The following is a 23,991-nucleotide window of genomic DNA, read 5'->3' as shown; positions in this document are numbered from 1 at the left end:
TGTGGCCTGCGTATTCACAACGAGTACAAATAGCGATGCAGATTAAGACTAGGCAATTTCCTAGGCAGAAATTGACTTGGGACTATATTGGGGTGAAGCACAGGCGAAGCACTGCTACTTTGGCGCAGAAATATCACACAACACCTGAAATCCCACGACTTCCGTCAACATACCAGCGTGAATAGTAGCCGGCTATTTTTCCTACAGTAGACATAGTGAATGGCGATGAACATGGCGGATTTTGTGAGAGATGAGGAGGGTGACTTCTCAGACAGTTGAGAGCCAGAACCATACCTCTATGAACCAGAGTTTTCAGAAGAGGAGCTGTGTGCTTTGGAAATAGAACGACAGGAGGAGGAGGTTGCGATCGCTCAACAGCCTGAGGACGTGAGGATGAGAGTCAACACGAACTGGTGGTGAGTGTGATATCTCTGCGCCCAAGTAGCAGTGCTTCGCCTGTGCTTCACCCCAATATAGTCCCAAGTCAATATCTGCCTAGGAAATCGCCTAGTCTTAATCTGCATCGCTATTTGTACTCGTTGTGAATACGCAGGCCACAAGAAGTAATGCGTTTTTTTAATTTTTTTATTTTTATCACTTTTACTCATGACATGCTAGCTGGCAACAAAGGATTCCATTCATTATGCTAAGCTAAGCTATCGGCGGCGCTGCCAAACTAAAACAATGCATGCACTGAGACAAAAATGCGTTTGCCCACCAATCTAAATGTAGGAAAGACGGTGAATAAGCCCTATTTAAAAAAAACGGTGGAGTGTTCCTTTAATGATTAGTTAACTTGAAGAGTGCTATTTTGAAACAACTAATTTTGTGCTAAGTATATTGTGGCGAGCAGGACGAGGCCGAGGGCCGTGAGAGAGCGGCATGAGGCCGGTGGCGTGATTACTCTGATGAGCGACACCTGCGAGACGCACCGGTCTCGAATCTCTCACGGAGGAGCGGAAGCATAAAGGAGGAGCGACGACAGTGAAGAGAGAGAGAGGACAGGCCTGAATTTATGTTGTGTTTTGTTTCTGTTTTATTGTGACAGCAGTCGTCCGTGAGGGGCTGCTGTCTTTTACTTTCGTTTTGTATTTGTTTTATTTTGTTATTAAAATCTTTGAATGTTCGCCGGTTCCCGCCTCCTTCTTCCCATAACAACATACCTCGTTACATATATTTTAGTTGTAATTAAATTGTAGTAAAGCATAACTTTAAGTGTATTTAGTGTACTTTTGTGTACTAAATTGGAACAACTTCAAGTATGTAGGGACTAATTACATGCTTGATTAGTGATATTAAAGTGTACTTTATTTGTGTTACAAGTACATTACAAATTCATCACGAGTGTCTTTGAAACATACAAGCAATATACCATAAGTGTGTATATATATATAGAGAGAGAGAGAGAGGGAAACGGGATCACGAGCTGGTACTCGAACTCGAGTCTCCCGAAGCACGTCAACGCACTTTCACACAATGCTATCTGCGCCAACCACAAGGGTATAGATATATATATAACAAATATAACAAATGCACATTAATAGACAAATAATACTTAGCTATACTTTGTACAAAATACTATTGTATTTTCAAAATAAATTATAATATACAAATTGTATACTGTAATGTATTTTGAAAGTATACTTCCAATGCACTGTTACAATGATCATTTCCAGCACAGTTAAAATATACCTAATGTAAAATATACATTAAAATGTTCAATTCAAGTAAATTTTTCAAAAATATATTTTTAGAAAATATACTAGGCTAAAGTACAATTATTTTACAGTGTGTTCAAAGTTTTATAGTGAAAATAGCTAAAAGCATGATGCTAATATACTTTGAATATATTTAAAGATAGTAACATTTTTGTTAGTATATTTGCAATGTAGCCTAGGCTACTATTGAAAAAGGGAATATATTTCAAATACAATAAAGTACACTTTTTTTCACAAGGATTAGCCTAATATGAAACGGAAGTTGAAGTCTGTTCTTCGCTTTATTGTGTAAATGTATTGTGAAATTTGTGATACAAGTAGCCTATATCCACGTGAAATGGCTTCTCGGACAAGCGAAATTTAGGGCGGGACTTGATTTTGTCCACGGGGATTGATTTAATGGTTGGATAGTGGTTTGCTATTGTTGGTCGATATTATGTGATATTGATCGATATTGATACTTATGTGAGTGACAGGTTGCCCAGCCTGCACATTGATAAACAATTTATAATAATTACGGCAATATTCCATAAAAAAAACAAGAAAAAAATTCCATTTTGATTTCGTGGTGACATTTATCTCTGAGTTAATACTTTATCCGATATTATATTATATATTAGGGCCCTAAAAGTAGGCCTAGTATGTAGTAGAAATTGCCCGACCTTCAACATCACAATCATCATTGATTGCAGTGTGAGGGAAGTTCTGTGAGTTGTGTGGATGATAGATCCAGTCCTGACTCCTGACCCCACGTGTGAGAGCCCGCGCGTGCCAGCTGGACATTTCTATTCCGCGCACGACGATGCGGCTGATTTTACGTCGCCTTACGTCATTTTAGGTCCAATGTTAGCTTTACTGTCTATGAATGTTAGTCACTACTAGTCAAGTGTCTGCTGTTTCACTTACAGTTTTCGCTACCTTTCCTCGTGTCCTCTTGGTACTGACGTATCCGCTCCCCATCATTCATTATCACACCAGTGGAAGTGTGTGTGTGTGTGTGTGCGCGTGTGATGTGAGCGTCTCTACAGGACACAAACATTTGCGCCGGTGCAGAGAAACAGGACAGGTAAGATTTCTTTCGATATGATATCAAAAACAGACAACTTAATTGTGATTAAATATTATTGTAGATAGTGTCTTACCGTGACGCTCATCTGTTTAAAGCGCGAGAGATGCGCGTGACATCCTTCACCTCGAGACACTGCAGCGTAAAAACAAGTGTCGTCAGACAAACAACTTTGAAAATATCTAACCAGCTCGTCTGTCAAATAGACTCGCGTTCATTTCTCGTCATTTCCATAACATAAAATGTCCATCCCATCAGCGTGTCAAACGGTGAATTATCTCATACGCAGCGCGTGCTGCTGACTCTTAATTGTCACGAGAGGACATATGACCTTGTTCATAATATCGGTTCATTAGGCGCGTGGCTGGTGGAAATTACGATTATTAATATTATAGCCTACTCGAGATTTTATTTGATGTCCAGCGTTCTCTATGATATTTATAAATATTAAGCGACTAACGAGTAGCCTACTCACTGGTTCTTGTGACAAAACCAAATTTAAAAAAGTTTAGATATAATTAGCATATAATAATTATTTTGTGTCTGTTCAGTAGGCTATATTCATTTGGGTTAAATTTCCTGCTTTTTCTTTTTTCCATTTTTTATTGCCTATCATTGAATATCAGTCACAATGATCTGATACAAAAATAATGAGAACACTTTTATAATGAAAAATACTGGACATTCACTAAAATTAATGAATGGAAAATAGGCCTACAGGGTGGTTTCAAACTAAATTGTCTCTACCATCAGACAAACATATTTAATGTGTTGACAAATGACCAACTAATTTTGCATATAAGTTCTTTATAGGACGTACTTAAAATGAGGGACACTATTTAAAACTCTATTTAAAATTGTATTTGAACTTTGGGGTTCAAATACAAATACTAAAATTATATATAAACAGAAGTATATTTATAGATCTTTAAAACCCACCAGAGCACATTACCTTGTTTAGCTCATAAGGTGAAAAATGGCCAGGTGTGACATTTTTTATAAGCTTTTTAATGACCTTTTGTGACCCCAAAAGCAGAGCATGTTGTCACATAGGCTTTTCTGAAAAATACAAATAATAAGGAAGCACAAAACAACATACAAACATACCACCAACCAACAGAATTTGTAATGAAAAAAATTTAACATGAGTGACAACTAGCCCCGGCCTCCTTTATAAAATGAGCTGACACCTTGAGTGTCATACTTGGAAAATTTGTGTCGTGTTGTTGCTTCCTATGGTTAAATTTTTGTGAATCATCTTTCCACTGAAGTCCGATGAGCCAATGCTATTATTGTCATCAATATAATTTTTTTATGATGACCTATTTTCTTAATGCCATCCTATTATTGTGCACTATACTGTGACCAGGTTAGCTTTTATATTATTACCTTACTGCACTGAACTGTGGGATTTTTTTTATTTATTAATAACCGATACTAGTACTATATATAACACTTGATTGTTGTAGAGTACATTAATGCGCATTTGAATACTTACCATGAAAATACATAATATAAATATAATTAATTTCCTTATCCATATGTGACATTTCACACGTCACATTTGTGTTGCATAGCATTGTGTTGCATTCCAAACATTAGAATTATGATTTGCATAGAATAAATCAGCCATAAACATTACAGCTCCAAAGCTTTGCCCAGTTTGTAATTTTGATATGAATTGTTCTGTGTTTTTATTGTATATCTGCATTTTTAGACTGGGACATCTTTGCTAAACTATACATAGCATTTTCTTAGATGTAAATCGTACTTGAGACAGCGTTCTGTCTTTTTCAACAAAGATCTGTCCCAAGACACCAATGTGTAAAAGCTCTAAGCTATTAGTCTGCAACAGACGGAGACAGATGCATCACTGCTAATGCTATGTGATGGTGATTATCCCCAGCACTTTCTTCAAACATTGCCTTATCGATCAGAATCCTGTTTATTGAAGGAAATATACTGGAATGTTAAAAGGACAGAATGGAAATGTGTTGGGACAGAAAGTTGTTGCCAAGCAACAGGAAAGTAGATCAGGACAGCGGGGAGGGTATATAGTTGTCATTTGAGGAAAAGGATTGATCTTAGCTGATTGTAGTTCATTGATGTCAGCAGGGACGTCCCAGGAAAAACAGAGAGCGAGAGGGGACAGGTAGTGGGGACGTTCAGCCCTGGCTACTGTCCAAAGCTCTTCACACACTCATCCATCCACTGCAGACAGCAGCGGTCTCTGTCTTTGACCATGGGAGAAAGCAGAGGAGTGTGAAGGACACACAAACCCAGGACTCTCATCTTACTCTGCATTCACAGCATCTATTTTCTGGTTTGGTCACCCTTACCGTTATTAAAGGCATGTTCCGGGTTCAGTAGAAGTTCAGCTCTTTGAACAGCATTTGTGGTTTGAGTCGGTGGTTAATTTTGTCCAAATCTATTAATTTAAAAGTCAAAGTGATACAGTCTTGATAACAAAGAAAAGAAAAAAGATGAAATTCTTAAAAAGCAACCCTCGTTACTGTGTGGCAAGGTCAATAAGTCACTTAAAATATCAGATAAGGTATTTCAGGTGGTAAAATGTCATGTGGTGCAATTCTCCAAAAATGCACTGATATTAAAGGGGTCATGAATTAGATGAGATCATTGTACTATTAAAACATCCTGTAAGTTTCATAGCTCAAAACGTCCTTGTTAGTTCAAAAACAGCTTTTATATAAACCAAGCTCATAAAATGACTAGTTTCAGATTTTGTCACATAATGACGTAAAACCGACGAAAGAACGCCTCTGCAGAATCAGATCAACGCCTACTTATACACGTCTTTGGCCCCGCCCACTGGCGTGTTAGTGAGACGATAAGGAGAGAAGAGCGATACAGGATTAAAAATAGGACTGGTCTAAAAATAACATTACCTTCCAAAGGATCCTAATGCTAGGAATGTGGTTATTTATTTTCAACTATGTGAATGACTCAGAAATCAGTCGCAATTTCGGTGCAGACTTTGCAAACAGACTTTTACTGTAAGATGTGGACCCGACAGTAATGCCACAATATGTTACCTGGTTAATTTTAATGCCTAATCTGTGATCAGTGATTTCTGATATATAGTGATTCATGTACAGTCAGACGTTCTTTGTCGCAATATTATTTTCTTATTGCTGTTTTTGTGTCACTAAATTAAGCCAGTGACTAAACAGTCAACTTCACTTTGTTTCTCTTAGTAGCATAAACCTAACCTGTTATTAAAATTGTGATTAAATTGTGAGTTTATACGTTACGAGTGGACTCTGGACTTCTGGACTCTCGCTAAAACTTCTGTGATGATCAGTGATGCTGTCTACACTATGAATCTACACCATGAATCTCTTATTTACATGTGTTGGAACTGTTAGTTATGACAAAAGTATTTGTATAAATCTAGTTGCAATGACGAGATCACTGCATTCATGTCTGTCATCGGCTACAATGCTCATCGCTGCAACCTTTAATACGATCTAAATATATCTAAATATTTTTAGATCTAAATATAATGCTATAATCAACACTTTTCACGATTAGTTAATCTCGACAGCTGTAATAGTAAAAATGTAGTAAAAGTTTTCGAGAGAGTTCCACATGTAATACTTATTTCATTTGAAAGATGTCAGCCAATCACAGCAGTAGGCATTTACACTTAAGTCACAGCAGACACGCCCTTAAAACAGAGCTTTATGTAAAAATCATACTAACATTATAAGTGAACCTCAGGAAACATTACAAAATAATAAAAACAAAATGCAGTTCATGACCCCTTTAATGAATTAAGAATAGAATATATATAATAATTTAATTGTATAGTATAAATGTTAATCTGTTTAATGTTGATTAACAGCTGAAGACTTGCATTGAACCTGAAAAGTGCATTTAAAACCTCAATGGCTCTCTGTATCGTCTCTCCAGGTAAATGGATCCAATGCAGCCCATTCATAGCTGCCCTATGCCAGAAGGACCTACTGGAGTTTTAGGACTCCACAAACCACCAGTCCCAGCCCTGCTTGGAAACCCCTGCAAACTGCCTGCATCCTCACACTGCCAGATGGTCATGACTGGAAACCCACCAGTGTTGGGACAGACCCCGGCACTGCAGACAAATCCAGCCATTCAGGAGAGAGTCAGACTAGACTCTACCGCACAATCCACAAATTGTATCAGCATCAGTCGACCCAGGCCTACTGCACTGGGGACCAAGGCAACAATCAAAGTCTCCAAACCCACAGAGCCTTCTTTGCAGGTTAAAGCTAAGGGAACGCCCAACTTCTTGTCGCACAGCCCAACTGAATCACCATTGCCTTATTGCAACCCCCCAAACCCACTGAGTCCCTCTTCTCAACTCGGCTTCAACCCCCCATCCATTCCCCCAACACTTCCAAGCCCTCCATCACAACCCATCCGTGCAAACACACACAATAATCTAATCGCCAGACCAGTCCCCAACCCAAACCACAATCCCCTATCTAACCACATTCCTCAACCAATCCTGAGTCCAGAAACACATGTACCCAATGCAGGAGACACTACTGACAAGAAGTTGAGCAAGACCATCAGCGAAGAGGGGGATTTCAGGTGAGACGTTACATACCTTGTCCATGTTTATACAACAGTTAGTTATTGTTCCTTGAATCTGATTGGTCAAGCAGCATTCCATGAGTGATGCAACAGTTCAACAGCAGTGAGCATTTTCACTACTCGTCTGTAATTAAACAAATGACTGTCGCTGAAATCTGCCTTTCTATAACAAAATAATAAGAGTGCTAGTACGTGCATGGTTCCGAATTCAGCATGAATCATTCATTCAACAGATTTGTTCAAAAACACTTGCTGAATTTGGAACAGCATACTACTCTTACTATTTCTGCCATATAACGATTTGGTAAAAAAAAGTAAGACTAGTATGCTAGTACATGGTTCCAAATTCAGTAACTGAATCATTCAGAATGTAACAAGTTTCTATCTTTATTAGTCACTGAATTGTTCATTCAGAAACAGAATAAGTGGCTGTCTTTATGAGTGCGTCATTGAATTATTAATTCCACTGATTCGTTGAAAAATGTTGATTCATTCAGGAACTAAACAATTGTCAGTCTTTATGAGAGAGTAATTAAATTATTCATTACATTTATTCATTTAAAAATGTTGATTAATTCAGAAACGAAAAAAGTGGCAGTCTTTGAAGTCTTTGAGTCATTGAATCATTTATTCAGTAAGTTTGTTTAAAAACATTGATTCATGCGCCGTTGAATCCTTCATTGAACCAATTTGCTCTAAAACACTGATCATTCAAGAATAAAATCTTTATGAGTGAGCCATTGAATCTTTCTTTCAACTAATTTGTTCAGAAATGCTGATTTATTAATTTATTCACTCTTGCAAGTGTGATATTGCTTTAATATCTCTCAGATCTGGTGTTATGATTTGATTGGGTTTCTTCTGTGTTTGCTTATATCCTCTGGCCTGAGGGGAGAGAATCTGGCTGTTTAAGGCTCTGTTTGCTGAGGGAAATGTCTAGATCAGAATGTCTTCAGCTCATGGAGAAGCTCATTGGTCACTGGCAATCCCATGAAAGTCCACCCCATTAACAGCCTCAGATTTCCAACTTCCTACATGTCATGTGGTCAGAGAGAGGGGTCATTAACCATTAACTTAAATGCTGAGAAATCGGCTAATGGAATGGCAGCATAATGTACCTAAAGAACGCATGCTAGCAGAGCTACGATTTTCTCATCTCTTAAATCAGCATAATATTTCTCTCAGAGCCTGGTGACAGAATGGACACAGGAGTGTTGAGCTGGCAGCATTCCTAGATGCACAAATGTGTTCCTGGATGGATCCTTTAGCCTGTCATCTTTGACAATACACACAGATCCCTTATAATGCGAAATGCTGTTTACTCATCGTGCATGTGCTCTAATTAGTTAAAAGCATTCAGCATGTTTTGGAAGCTATTAAATACAGCAGGTGACATTTATCACAGGCTTTTTGATTTGAGTAATTATGATGACTCATAATACCATGATGTAATGTAAAGGAGAATATGACCATTGATTAGAAATTATAGCTCCAATCCAATATAGCTCCAAGTGTGTGTGTGTGTGTGTGTGTGTGTGTGTGTGTGTGTGTGTGTGTGTGTGTGTGTGTGTGTGTGTGTGTGTGTGTGTGTGTGTGTGTGTGTGTGTGTGTGTGTGTGATTGCTGCCTATGAAGAGCATTTCAAATCATTTATGAGATTCCATTCCATTTCAGTTGTGCTGAAAGCTTCCTTAGAAGATAGCAGCCAATGTAGGAAGTTTACAGCAGGTAATTAATATCATTTATTTTAAAATGTGCATTAAAGGTACAGTATGGTTTATTCCCTTTAGAGTGCATATTGTCACGTGGAATGTTGGCTCCAGTATACCACCTGATGACATCACATCTCTGTTTGGGCCCGGCGTTGAAAATGGGAGCACTGACATGTTTGTTGTTGGGTGAGAATGTCTGAAGTGCTGTATAGTGCTGTTTTCTTACATACCATCCATTGTTGTTGATGAATTAATTAACCTTCCTCTGCATTCTTTGTGGGTTTTCTCATTTCCATGTCCATTTTGTCATCTCGCCCTGTTTGTCCTTGTTTTAAAGGTATTCTTCTACCTGTCTTATTCTCCTCTGTCTTTCTTTCTCTCTGCTTCTATCCTTTTCTCTCTCTTTAGACTACAGGAAGTAAACTCCATGATAAACAAGCGGCTTAAAGACGCTCTCTTCACAGACCAGTGGAGTGACCTCTGCATGGACACACTCAGTCGTTTTGGATATGTGTTGGTCAGTATGAAATCAAATATCTAGTTCAGTCATGAAACTCTTACATGCAATTTGCAAGGTATCTCAGCATTACCACATGGCACAAGCTGATTGGCCTTTGCTGATTCCGCAGTCAATGAGATTGCTTGCTCAACACTTAAAGAGTCTGGTTCAGTGTTTGCAGTAGTCTAGTCCTGCAGTTCCTCTGAAACCCTCTACCTCCCCAGTTCCACCTGCCTAAATCTGCACCAGGATTTATGAATGCTTAATCATGCAGAAGCAGCGTATCTTTCATGCTCACAGCAGCATGTCTGTGTATCTAATGGCTATAGCAAGTCCATACAGTAGTAGCAGCAGAAGCATGGATGAGATGGAATAACAACAACAAACTACAACAACAGGCACTCGCATTGACGAGCACTTGGGTGAGGTGTTAAAAGATAAACGCAACTCTGGTTTAAACAAGCAAGTTATCAGTGATAACTTCTGGAGAGAAATAGAGGAGACAATGGACATAGATGAAACTGTTTGTGCTGACATTCATAGTAATATAAGTGCACCATCTTGATATATCTAAAGTCTTTGACTGTAGGCATACCTAAGAGCATGCATAAAAACTGACGTATACTTTGGGCTTTAGAGGTTTGTTCAAAGTGAAATAGTGATGTTTGCCGTAGTAAACACCACAATGAGAGGTTTAACTTGAAATATCTTTACATTCCTCTAGGTGGCGTCTCAGAGGATGCAGGGGGTTTTCTTACTGGTGTTTTCCAAATTCTGCCACCTTCCCTTCCTCAGGGGAGTACAAACCCAAAGCACACGCACTGGCCTGGGCGGCTACTGGGTGAGTCAAGTGAACAAAGACCTCTGGGAAATAATTTATAAACGTGTATGTGATCAGTGATTGTTGTGATGCATTAGTACTTTAATGTCGAACATCAAACATCTGTATAATGTCGCGACCCCCAGCCGTGCGATGTCTTTGATGATTGCAGGAAAAGCAGAGTCAAAGATAGACCGTGGAAATGAAGCTGCGAGTGTGTTTTTGTGTATGTGGCAGTGAGTGTGTGTGTGTGTGTGACCCTGCTGTGTGTTGTTGTCAGCATGGCTTCAGGCTCATTCTGCAGTCTCCCTTGAGTAGGGCACAGTAGGACACGCAGCAGCTCTGTTTCTGATATGTCTTGCAGTGCACAAACACACACATCAGGTTCATCTCTGCTTGATCAAATACAGACTGAACACACACACAGCAGCTCTCAGTTCTCCCCAGGGCATTACCCAGAAAGAGAGAGCACGACCCATGGGAACTGCAGCACCAGCGCTGATAATAAACTGCATGTCTCTGCACAGCCCATTTCACCCTTGACTGACCAACACACCTGCCCTTCTCAGGACAGTGTTTAAGAGATAGTTCACTCACAAATGAATATTTGCTCATTTACTCATCCTCATGTTGTTCCAACAACAGCTCTGAGTGATCATGTCTGTCAAGCTCCGAAACAGACAAACAGGCAGATAAAAATGCAGTGGTGGGGATTTTGATTCATTTTAGTGACTTGAATCTTTTGAATCTGTTCACCAAAAAGATTTGCTCAGCTATTCGTTCAGTAACTCCTTGCAGCAGGTTCAATTGTTACCCAGTAGATGGCAACAAGCGAGTGTTATGAATGAGTCGTTGAATCATTTACTCTACAATTAAGTAACAGAATCTTTCACGAATGAAAGACTGAAAAAGATGAAAGTCAGAGTAATAACTATAATACCTCTATCTCTTCGGTCATCTAGTCAGTTTCTCCTCTCAGTCTCTCGTTCACAGTTTAAAACTAAAGGCGACCAGGCTTTTGCTGTGGTTGGTCCTAGACTCTGGAACAGTCTTCCCCTCCATACAAGATCTTACCCTTCTATTTCTATGTTTAAATCCTCTTTGGGGACCCATTTTTATTCTTTATGTTTTAATTCTGGTTGACGGTGAAACATTTTTCATGTGTCCTTTTGGTTTTCTCAATTTTGAATGTTTTAAGTTTGTTTTATATTTGCTGTACATTACTTTGGTTTCAACAAACTGTTGTTTTTAAATGTGCTTTATAAACTAAACTAAACTAAACTAAATGCACATGTCTACAAATCTACTAAAAGGCCCCAGAAAGTGTGTTTGAGCATCATCAGCATTTTCCAAGTTACAACAGATACAACAAAGCTGATCTATACGTTTTGCTCTATTTTGCAAACTGCATGGCATTACTTTTTATCAAGTGAAACTAGAAAAAATATGTAGCGCTCCAAACAGGAAAAAAGTTCCTTGTACTGCAGGTCCTTGTACTACAGGTGCGTAGAGCCAATGGTATATTGAAGAATGAACAAAAAGGGTGGCTGACCGCACACTGAACCACTCAAGACTGGAAAAGTCTACAAAAACATTTTTTTATTTTATAAATTGCATCGTGCAAAAAGTGCAAAGTGCATGTGAGTTAAAAACAAATAGACACCAGCAAGCAAACGTTTCAGCACATTGCTATCTTCAGTACAGGAGTACAGGAGTACTGAAGATAGCAATGTGCTGAAACGTTTGCTTGCTGGTGTCTATTTGTTTTTAAAATGTTTTTGTAGACTTTTCCAGTCTTGAGTCATCACCCTTTTTGTTCATTACTTTTTATCAAGCCATAAAAAGACAACAATAATATCTAAATAAAAACATTAAGGATTCAAAAAATAAAGTCTTTAATTTTTTTCAAATGTGAGACTGAATCATGCCAAATGGTTTTCAGTTGAGTTTTAGTAATTTCGTTATGTGCGTTTGTCATTTTTTTTATTTATTTCTGGATAGTTTTAATATTTATTTCTGTTTTAGCTTTAGTAATTTTAGTACATTTCTACATTTTTTTCTGTTTGTTTTTCATCTAATATCAATACTTTAATTTATTTTAGCAAATTAATTACCAAATTTACCAAAATGACCGAAAACATTATTTTAAAGTTTAAGTTAACAAACAAGATTAATCCCAGTATGTTCACGAATGAGACTTCAGAAGCCATACAATACTTCTTGTGATAAACCAGCTAAAATTTGATGGTGTTTGTTCTATATTACAGTTTGACAGCAGTTCACTATGAAGTCTAATTGTTAGAGCTTAAAAGAGCTGGGTGAAGATAAAAAATGTTTTTTTTTCCTTTTGGGTTCCATGGAAAAAAATAACAACAGCATAATAGTTTGGATCAACATGACTGTAAATCATTTCTGTAATAATGTTGTTTTTTCTTTTACAATTAGGACAGACACTTTACCATGGAGTGCAGAGCTACTGTATTATTAATGTCTTCCCATTATCCTCCACCTCTATGTGTTTGTCTCAGGGGAATAAAGGGGGCGTGAGTGCACGCATGATGGTTTTCGGACATCCTGTTTGCTTTCTCAACTGCCACCTGCCGGCTCACATGCGAAACCTCGAGCAGCGGATGGAGGACTTTGAAAGCATCCTTCAGCAGCAGCAGTTTGAGGGCGGCACAGCCGTGGGTGTGCTGGATCACGAGTGGGTACCTGGGAAAAAAGCAGATGCTTGATGCCTAGCCTTACTTATGTACTTTTAAAGCTACACTATGTAACTTTTTTGGCCCTGTCTTGCTGAAGAACATTGTTTTGGTTGTGCTTTAACTCTGAATATGGTTTGAAGCACTAGTGTACACATGGATATGGACAAATTACATAATAATAATTTCAAAAACAGTGATTCAAGAGGTTTGCTATTTTGAATTATCCATGTTAGATTTTTCTTGTTTGGGGCTACTTTTCCCTGTGTACATATGCAAATTATGCATGTGTACAGTTTCTCTGCGAAATCTGTCCCGACAACTCTAAAATGTAAATCTATATTATAAAAGTGTATTTGAGTAAAGATATGGTTTGGAGGATGCCTTTTTGCACTCTCTCATTAATAGCATTTTTTAATCAAAAAAGTTACATAGTATTGCTTTGAATAATCTTTCATAATGTGCATTTTGCCAGTTATCATCACAAAATCATCACTGAAACACTGCCACAAAGCTAATTACCATATAAATAAATAATTGGATATGAAATAATAATTAATCATTATTTTATTATGTGATACCTTTTTATTAAAACATTGCATAACTTTTGCACATTTTGTTGGTTTTTTACAAACTGGAATTTTTAATCTTTATTCGAGCATTAATCTGATTGGCTTTATACAGATGAACTTTGACCTGTTGGGTTCACTGGAAATTCTTGCATTCTTTCACAGTGTGGTGTTCTGGTTTGGTGATCTGAACTTCCGAATCGAAGGTTATGATATTCACGTGGTGAAAAGTGCAATTGAGAATGACAAATTGCCTTTACTGTGGGAAAAAGATCAGGTAAGAGAGCAAAAACTGTCAAAACGAAATGTGTTTAATTGTATTGAATGCACACTTGTAGTTAAGTAGACAATAGACAATTGAAGTAGTTGTGAAATTACATATAAAGCTGATAAGTCCTATTTAAGTGGGTCAAAAAAGCACTCTAAAGTTCAGCTAATTGTATTAAATGTAATTGTAAACTATAATTAAATTTTCATTTAATTGTAAATAACATGCAAAAAATGTTGGAAAACATTACATTCAGTTTACACTTAAGTATATTATTTAAAAGTATAATATTTTCATAGTAAGTACTGACTTTCTTCTTGGTGAACATGATTTTACCAAGTACATAATGTTCCTGGATCAACATCTTTGACAACAACATTCAAATCAACCAATCAGATTTGAGGGAGTTTACTGCTTATATCAGTTTGGGCTCAACATCAGGGTTAGGTGCTTCTACATCAGTGTTATTCACCCTCATCATTTCCCTCTGGTTTTAGGGATATGGGTAGGGTTAGGTTTGGGATAGGGTTAGGACTCAATTTTCGGACAGGAATGTTGAACATGTATTACTTGGCAAAATCACGGTGACCCTTTTGGATAGTAAGCTAAAGTGTACTTTTTTTTAACAATGGAGGCCCTGTCTCAAATGCACCCATGCATAGTACTCATGAACACCCTTTTGAATCATAAAATGAATGTAGAAGTCCACCTCAAGGAAAATTGTCCTTATCAGTGACAAAACACCAGGTGTCTCTATACAGATCTTGGCAATACTGATTTTTCAAACTGTTACCACTAGAGGTCAGTGTACTATATCTATAAACAAAGCGGCTTGATTCAACTCTTCAGAAAGCGCATGAGCACTGAGACACAACACAAAAATACTGGATTGCGTTGTGTGTGTTGTCTGCTAGACTGGGTTGTTGTTAAAAAAGATTAAGTGAAAGAACATTTTGTCTTTTTGTTTTGTCTGTCACAGCTCAACATGGCGAAAAAAAGCGAGTCCGTTCTGGAGGGATTTATAGAAGGCCCCCTTAAATTCCCGCCAACTTACAAGTTTGATGTGGGAACACACACTTATGACACAAGGTGTGGGACTGAATTATGCTTTTCTTCATGAGTCTTTCTGTTTCCCTGGCCTCTCGTTCAAACCTGGCTTTCTTTCCTAGTGCAAAAAAGAGGAAACCTGCATGGACAGATCGCATCCTGTGGCGTCTGCGCAGGACGGGCTCCCCCGTGCCGTCCCATTATTCTGCCCTGCAGAGGGGTCTGACCTCATGGCTGGGCGGCGCCACCAGAGTTTCTCAGCACGTCTATCGCAGTCACATGGGCTTCACTATTAGCGATCACAAGCCAGTGTCCTCCCTCTTTACTTTGCATGTAAGTCTAAAATTGGCGGGAAAGAAACTGGATAGTCTGTGAGCAGCCCTGCCTGTATTTTAGGCGTACAGTGTCATGCGAGATATTTATTATCCTGACACTTCGACATTTATGAGTTAAAAAAAGTTGCTTATGGCCACAGACACACTGCAAATAAATTTAAATAGATTTTCTCACAGTTTTTTTGTTTTTGTTTACTGAAGGCCTCTGTAAAGAGAGAAAAGGTTGTATTATAGTAGTGATACCTACAATTTTTTCTAAGATTTGTTTGACACAAGTACACTTCTGTCCCATCAGTTTCCCTTTAAGTTGAACCAACCATTAGTGACACTGGAAGTGGAGAAAGAATGGACCAAGTTCTCTGATGCTACAGCAAAACTCACAATGGCACACGGCTTTCAGAGGAGTTCATGGGACTGGGTGGGACTATACAAGGTAATACATGAATAGAATTTTCACATAAAACAACGTTTAATCCATTTTTTTTTTTTTTTACTTGGAACAATTACACACATTATGTTATTATCACATTGTTATCACAGTGGTGTTCTAATAGGTGTCGTTAACTCTGTTAACCACATTTAAATCAAAGTGTGTCATTTATGCTCCACTATCACCAAAAATAATTGCTAAAATAATGACTGGTTCTCAGAAATCTTTCCCAAGCATTCTCCCTGCCCACTATTGGTCAATAAATTGAGAGACCTTCCCCCAAACTCACGCCATTGGTTGAGCCAGTGTTGCTATGTTGGGCAAGTCAGGAAAATCAAACAAACAGAGCTTTCCAGTCTTTCAACTTTTCAAGGAAATGAACCTATGAATTGCTTAGTTATTTTTGCATACTTTTATTATAGAAAAACACATACACATTTAACAGCAAAAAACATTAACAAAATAAATGACAAATTATTTTGATAAAAGTTTTCTAGCCTAATTGGCTTATTCAGTCTCATTTTAATAATAATAATACGTTTATTTTTTATAGCGCATTTCAAGAACCCAAGATCTCTTCACAAAATAATACAAACAGTTGACAGACAAAGAGACAAGCAATCTTCTTATTATAACAATCAAACAAGCAGAAAAGCAGATGGAGACAACCAATAACTACAAATAATTATTGGTCATTAAATGAAAAAATGAAAAAGTGGAAGACAGAGATAGAGAGGATTTAATTATCAATTATAAAAAAATTACTAAATCTTACTTAATTATTTTAAATATTGATGACAAAAAAAAAAAAAAAGATGCACACGCCCATCCCCCCTCTATATTAAATAAATTGTTTATATACTTATGTACTTACTTTTCTATTGCCTTTTTTAGGTGGGATTTAAGCACCACAAGGATTACGCTGCTTACGTTTGGGCCAAATCTGAGCATTCGACGCAGGTAGGACATGAAAATTGTTAGTCGTGTGTGTAAGATGTTTTCTGGAGATCTGAAAGATCTGATCAACCTGACCCTGATCGTAAAGTTACGTCTTTCGCTGTTGACAGGACAATGCCTTAATCCCAAAATCAAATCATTCCTGGATAATCTTGGATTGAAAGCTTTAAGATCACTGACCAGTATTAATACTAACAAAGTAGATTGGTAGTGTAGCTAGTGCTGACTATCATTATCTGTAACTTGTTGTTTTTTCATGACCTTCAGGTGACATTTTCTGAGGAAGATTTGCCTAGAGACCCGGGGGAATATATTCTGGGATATTACAGTAACAACACGAACAGCATCGTGGGAGTGACAGAACCATTTCAGGTCCACACTTCTCTCACACAGCTACACTCTGATTCCACACAAATGCAAATATTAGTTTGGTTTAAACGAGTGTGTTATTCCAAGGGCATGATGACAAGGTCATTGCGCTCTGACATCGCATCATTGTCAACACTGAATCTGATTGCAGCCTTGATTTGTATTTGAGGCTGGATATTCACAAATAACAAGCACAGACTCAGTTGTGTCATTTGAATTTCCAACTACATGTGAGAAACCACATAATGAAAGCACACACAATGGAAATAAGACACAATGTACCACAGTGTCAGTGTGAAACACAATTTTCCACGGTTTCAAAGAGGTTCTATCAGTAAAATTGGTATTAGTAGGAACGAAACTAAAACCACTGTGGTAAAAAATATTTTTACACAAACAGTCACAATGTAAGATATGTCTTTCAAAGCTTCTTCTGGTAAAAAAAGCCCACTTAGACTGACATATAAAGTGACTGATCACAATTTGTTTTGTTTTACATGCTGATTAAGGGCAGTTAAATCTGAAATCAAAGATACTACAAGAATAGACTGGCTGAATAGAAATGAACTGAAATATGTGTAGACTTTCCAAAAGTAGTAAGCATTCATTATTTCACAGACAGGAAACCCAAGACAAGAGTTTACTTGCTACTAAGTGCCTCAAACAAAAGTCTGAATATCCCAGATTTGATGACATAATCCTCCCAAATTTCTTTCTTCCATGGAACTCCAGGGAAGTTTTGAAGATGGTGCTGATTTCGTCATTTATTTGAATGAATACAGACTGAGGCTTTCAAGGAGACAAAAGCACTTTAAATGTTCATGTGCCCGTCTTTTTTTTTCAAGTCTTCTGAAGTCATATGAACCAGTGTTGTAGTCGAGACCAGCACATACGAGTCTGAGTCAAGACTGAGAACAGAACACAGTCAAGTCCAAGTCTGGACTGAAATCAGAAGAGGGCTGAGTAAGAGTCAAATCCGAGACCAGAAGAGGGTCGAGCCTGAATCAAGACTGAGAGAAGAATTAGGTTGAGTCTGAGTCAAGACTGAGACCAGAAGAAAGTCAAGTCAGAGTCTAGACCGAGACCAGAGAAGGGCTGAATAAGAGTTAAAACCATGACAAGGATAGGCTTGAGTCTGAGTCAAGACTGAGACCAAAAGAAAGTCAAGATATAGTCAAGACCCAGACCAGAAGGCGGCTAAGTATGAGTCAAGACTGAGACCAGAACACTGTTGTGTCCAAATCTAGACCAACACCAGGAAAGGGTTGAGCAGACAGCCTCAAGACTGAGACTGAGACCAAAAGAGGCTTAAGTACGAGTCAAGACTGAGACCAGAAGAAGGTTGAGTTCGAGTCAAGACCCAGAGCAAAACCAAGATCATGAAAATATGGTCTTGGTTTTGTCATGTGGACTCTGACTTGAATAAGCTGGTCTCAATTACAATACTGATGTGAACTCTTTATGTGAGAAACAGGCCAAAAGTAAAGCAAAACCACTACGACTGAATCATCCAGTAAAACAAAACCACGTGAGTAGGTTAGTTGAACTTGAACTAAACCAGATCAGTGCAATGAACCGTGAATGAACCATTCACATCAGTTTTGTAAACTGATTGATCAAGTGATTAGATGAAAAGATTCTCTTGTTCACTTGTTTCGTTCTCTCATGTACTCTCGTGAACACATCAAGCTAGGGCAGATGTCGATACTTTTACTGAATAACAACATAAATTTGGGTCTTTTCATTGTAATTGCATTAAAAGGAGCATGAAAACAGTCTTCGAAAAGTCTCCTCTTGTGTTCTGTCGAAGAAAGAAGGTCATGTGGGTTTAAAAATGTGAAAGAGATTTTAACTCTTTTAACTTCTATGAAACTTAAATCATATATATATATATTAGGGCTGTCAAAAGATTAATCGCGATTAATCGCATCCAAAATAGAAGTTTGTGTTTACATAATATATGTGTGTGTACTGTGTATAATTATTTTGTATATATAAATACACACACATGCATGTATATATTTAAGAAATATTTGCATACATATACTGTATATATATTTATATAGTTTATATTATATATAAATATAATTTTTTTTATATATATAAATAACACATTTTTCTTAAATATATACATGCATGTGTGTGTATTTATATATACAAATTTAATTATACACAGTACACACATATATTATTAAAAACAAACTTTTATTTTGGATGCGATTAATCGCGATTAATCTTTTGACAGCCCTAATATATATATATATATATATATATATATATATATATATATATATATTCATTGTAAATATATATTTTCATTCTCTGTGTATATTTTCCTCACAGGTGCAGCTCCCCATGTCGACACCACCTGCACCAGGGTGTCGTTCGCGCTCTGACAGTTCAGATGTCAGCTCTGAAGACGACAGTACGCTGGTCCTGTTGGCTCCCATCTCTCGTAGTCCCAGCCCTGGAAACCACAGCGGCAAACGGCATCACCACCACCAGAAGCGGCAGCGCAGCCGCAGCCCCGCCGTACCTGCGCTCTCCTCATCGCCCCTTCCCTCCCTGCAGTCTCTCAGCCTGTGCCCACGGCCCCGCGACGGCCCCGCACGGAGCTCCTCCCCGCACCCTTCTGCCAATGCCAAGAAAGAGCGTCTGGTTTCTCCAGACACGTTAACCTCGCCCTCCCTCAGTCCTCTTAGTCCACGGAGCCCTGGGTCTCCTAGGAACGGAGTCAGCGCTCCGGAGGCTCTGATAGCGGCCATTTTAGGAGAGCCCAGGCCCGCTCAGATAGAAAAAGCAGGGGATGTGATTCTCTGACCAAATCCCCCCGCCCCTTCCTTTCGATTCGTTTCTAGACTTTAGCAGATATCGTAATGCAACTTTCGAGAAATGGCCTGTTTCAGGTCGTCCTCTGCCGCTTTTCAGACCTGCAGCTGTTTGTGATCTCATGCCTTGTCGTGCTTAATTGTTTCACAAATTCTTACTCAGTTCTCAGTGGCTTTGCCAATAGAGATTCAACTGGTCATGCATTATTTATTAATGATAGATTGTAAATGGCGACAGTGCAACAGTGCACATCCTTCTTATAGTGCAGGATAACCTGACCCAAGGTAAAACTGTGCTGTTACTGTAGAATCAAAGCAAACAGTGATGTCAGCTTTCATCTCAGCCTTTACTCTAGTAGTTGGTCGGGTTTTAATGCCCAATGTCTAGAGATTGTTGAAAATGAACAGAACTGTCTTTTGTTAAAATATTTTAGTTTGATTGACATCAACAAGAAAAGTATGGCATGTCTTTTATCTTCCCCTTTTGAAGTATAATCCTATTTATTGTATTGTTTTAACTAGTTTGCAAGCCACCAGTTGAGAAGCACTGATCTAGAGTCAATATAATGTCAATATAGAGTCCAAAATCTGTGTGTGTGCGTGTGCGTGTGTGTGTGTGTGTGTGGGGTGTGTGGGGGGTGGGGGGGGGGGGGGTGTTTGTGTTTGTGTGTGCGTCCGTTTAGATAACTTTAAAAGTTTGGGGTCAGTAATATTTTTTCAAAAATAAATACTACATATTCAGCAAGGGTGCATTAAAGTGATCAAAAGTGACAGTAAAGACATTTCTAATGTAAAAAAAAAATCAATTTCAAAGAAATGCTGTTATTTTTAACTTTCTGTTAAGAATCCTGAAAAAAACGTATCACAGTTTCCACAAAAATATTAACTAGCATTGATAATAATAAGAAATGCGCATCGAATCATCATATTAGAATGATTTCTGAAGGATCATGTGACACTGAAGACTGGAGGAATGATGCTGAAAATTCAGCTTTGCATCACATAAATAAATTACATTTGAAACTATTTTCAAATAGAAAACAGTTATTTTAAATTGTAATAATATTTCACAATATTAACATTTTTATTGTATTTTTGATCAAATAAATGCAGCCTTGGTGAGCATAAGAGACTTATTTCAAAAACATTAAAAAATATTACTGACCACAAACTTTTTCATGATAGTGTGTATACATATATAAAAATGGACAAGAACTGACATTTAGTGAAAAGGCCATCTCTGTTAATTGGCCAGTCGACACAATTTGCACAAGTAATTCAGAACAGGCAATCTTAAAAAGGTCAAATGTCGTCCAAGTAGTTACCAATGTATCAGTCTATTAATACCAATTTCATAATAAATAAGCCCAGTAGTATGAGTACACATGTCAGAGGTTTTGCAAATGCTAAGACCCCCTTCCCTGACTTTAGAATAAGTTACTCATTAACACCCATCATGCTTTGCCGAGGTATCTTTCAAGCCAACAACCTTTCTTGAAACAGAGCAAACCTTTGACATGAGCGGCTGATTAAACACGACCAATCACGTCAGCTCTGCTCATCTATAACATGTTGTGGCTTTATTTGATCAGTTTGAGCTGAGTGACATGTGTGTGGTGTGTGCGTGAACGCATACTGACGGTGCAAAAATACACACCTCAAGGACATGTAGCAAAAGTGGAACTTATGAATTTTATGATTGATTACCCTTTATATATCAGGAGACAATAAAGGCTGACAGTATGAAGATTTTATCAGCACTCCATTGCAAATATAACAAATCGAAAAATGTATATTCACTCATCATGCCGTCAATTGTACAGATCAGTTGTAAATGGGCAGAAATGTCAAATTTACTTTTATCAAAAAAAGTCTGTTTTTGTCTCATATTTTTGACCATTTAGCTAAAAAGCAAAGGACACTGAAATTGTATAATATTAATTATACATATTATCTATGTATTTTATTTATTTATTTATTTTTAAATCAATTTAAAGTCAAATGTTGTCCTGTGGTGTTTGTCCTCATAATGAACTGAAATACAGAAGCGTGTACAACAATAAGGACACGATATTACCCTAAAAATTCAAGAAAAAACTATGCAGCTTTGTCAACAATTATTGAGTCCTGTGGAGTGACTTACGAAGTCAGTTTTTAATGGCCAGTCTCTTGAGGACCCTTGAAAATGTTGCTAATGAAAATTTCATTATAATCATGATAATATAGGATAATGATTATTATCATGCTTGTAGGTTAAAGCATGATGCCTTAAAGGGGTCATATAATGCCATTTTTGTACAAGCTAATATGATTCTTTAGGGTCTAAATTAAAAGTTTGTAATATACTTTAATTAAAAATTCTCATTAGTATTGTAAGAAAACACTCATTTTACCTGGTCAAAAACAGCTCTGTTTTCAGCACGCCGTTTAAGTGCATGTGTCTTTAAATGATAATGAGCTTTGCTCACCCCGCCCCTCTGTTCTGTGCGTACACCGTTTGTAACACAATAACCATAACGCGTTGTTCATTATAAACGTGGGATTATGAATTATATTGAGAACGTCGTACATAGAAAACACGCCGTAATGTACCTGAGTGTAAATAGCCGCATTCATCGTGAAGCGTGCAGCAAGCGATTTGCAAAGATTAATATAAATATTAATATAAAGGTTAATAAACCATTACACTCACTTCAGTTCTTCTGGAGGTGAAGCAGGAACACGAATAGTTGGTACCGATCCTTTTTTCAGGAGCAGCTTCTTAGCAAAACCAGCTTTATAAAGTTACTGACCCTCGTTTGTAAAGCAGTCTGGTGTGTGAAATGATTCGCACAAACATGAAAGCATTGACGTTGATCGTGGGGAATATTCCCTTCGAAAACAAAACTCAGCCACTGCGTCTTCAGCGTTCGGATTTAGGAACATCAAAATGATGCTGTGTTCCTTATTACACCCAAGAACAGAACACCACAATCGCTTAGACGCCATTCTGCTCATAGACAGTGCTCCAGCGTATCAACAATGACCACGCCGGTCCACGCGGACTATGATTGACAGCTCGCTCACGAGCGAGGGCGGGTCTGTGTTGAAACGCTGCTGTCAATCAACAATCGTGGGAGGGGCGTCGATTTTGTGACGTCACAATATCGAACAGCTTGATTTGAGAGGGGAAAACATATAATAAGATTAAAAAAAAAACACTGGATGGATTTTTATCATTTTATGATGGTTGTGTACAGGCACTGCCAACACACATTTCAGTACAATTAACTTGTAAAAGTGCATGTACCATTATATGACCCCTTTAAAGGACTTTTCAGTTTCATTTTTTTCTTAACACTCCTAGTCTTGACTTTTAGTCTGTTATGAGCTCCAAGCTTTTAGTCTTAGTTTGGAATGATACTTTGGAAACTGTTCCAGACCTGGAGGCGATTAGACAAATTATGAAAGCAATGTGATCGTTATGAAAGTTAAAAAAACAGAGCCAGTGAGCAAAAAAGTCTGGGAATGTTTTGCAAGGTGTTTGACTCATTCATAATTCACAGCAAACGTTGCGCAATTGAAGTTCGTTTCGAAAGCATCTCCCTCAAGCAAAAACCATCACCTGGCTGCAACGTGATCATACATAAGAGTTATTTCCCCCTACAACCCCAAACCTTGCCAGGTGCAATACACACACACACAGTGTAATGGATTCAAACATCCTGCATTCATTTAAAGAAAGATAAAATACCATGTTTTGTCTGACAGCATTTCTAACATTCCTGCAGAACTTTACACTTACAGTAACACAAACAACCTTTGTGCCAGACCTGCACAAAACTACTTCATCTGGATTTAATTAAAAAGTTATATAGTATTGCAATCCAGTAAAAGCACAGAGGATAATGGGAATTGCAGTAAATAACAATAAAACCTCAACAGTAAAAAGCTAATAAAATAAAAATAAAATGTACAAATAAACCACATAAAACTGCTTTCAGGGCATGTCTTTACACCAGTCATGAGATTAGGCTAATAAAACAGACTGTGATATTATACGCTTACAAGAGAGGCCAGTGTTTAGAAAAGTA

General features: G+C 37.7%; 1 protein-coding gene across 4 annotated transcripts; it reads left to right on the top strand.

Annotated features, from left to right (window-relative positions):
• The first annotated feature begins 2,639 nt into the window (after positions 1-2,639).
• On the top strand, positions 2,640-20,515 carry inpp5ja (inositol polyphosphate-5-phosphatase Ja). 4 transcript variants are annotated; one of them, XM_079861382.1, is made up of 14 exons: positions 2,640-2,784; positions 4,900-5,107; positions 6,718-7,380; positions 9,173-9,280; positions 9,503-9,611; positions 10,318-10,434; positions 12,942-13,117; positions 13,850-13,961; positions 14,932-15,041; positions 15,122-15,332; positions 15,630-15,767; positions 16,659-16,724; positions 16,989-17,093; positions 19,434-20,515. In XM_079861382.1, exons 3-14 carry the CDS (start codon positions 6,722-6,724, stop codon positions 19,908-19,910), a joined length of 2,388 nt encoding a protein of 795 aa, XP_079717508.1. In that variant the 5' UTR covers positions 2,640-2,784; positions 4,900-5,107; positions 6,718-6,721; the 3' UTR covers positions 19,911-20,515. The 4 variants fall into 4 exon arrangements, with proteins under 4 accessions (XP_079717508.1, XP_079717509.1, XP_079717510.1 ...); XM_079861383.1 differs by having other exon boundaries at positions 4,897-5,107; XM_079861384.1 differs by lacking the exon at positions 4,900-5,107.
• Positions 20,516-23,991: the final 3,476 nt, after the last annotated feature.

The sequence above is a fragment of the Squalius cephalus genome (genome assembly GCF_949319135.1).
Source record: "Squalius cephalus genome assembly, chromosome: 24".
NCBI classification, from domain to species: domain Eukaryota; kingdom Metazoa; phylum Chordata; class Actinopteri; order Cypriniformes; family Leuciscidae; genus Squalius; species Squalius cephalus.
This window is presented reverse-complemented; position numbering and strand designations above follow the sequence as displayed.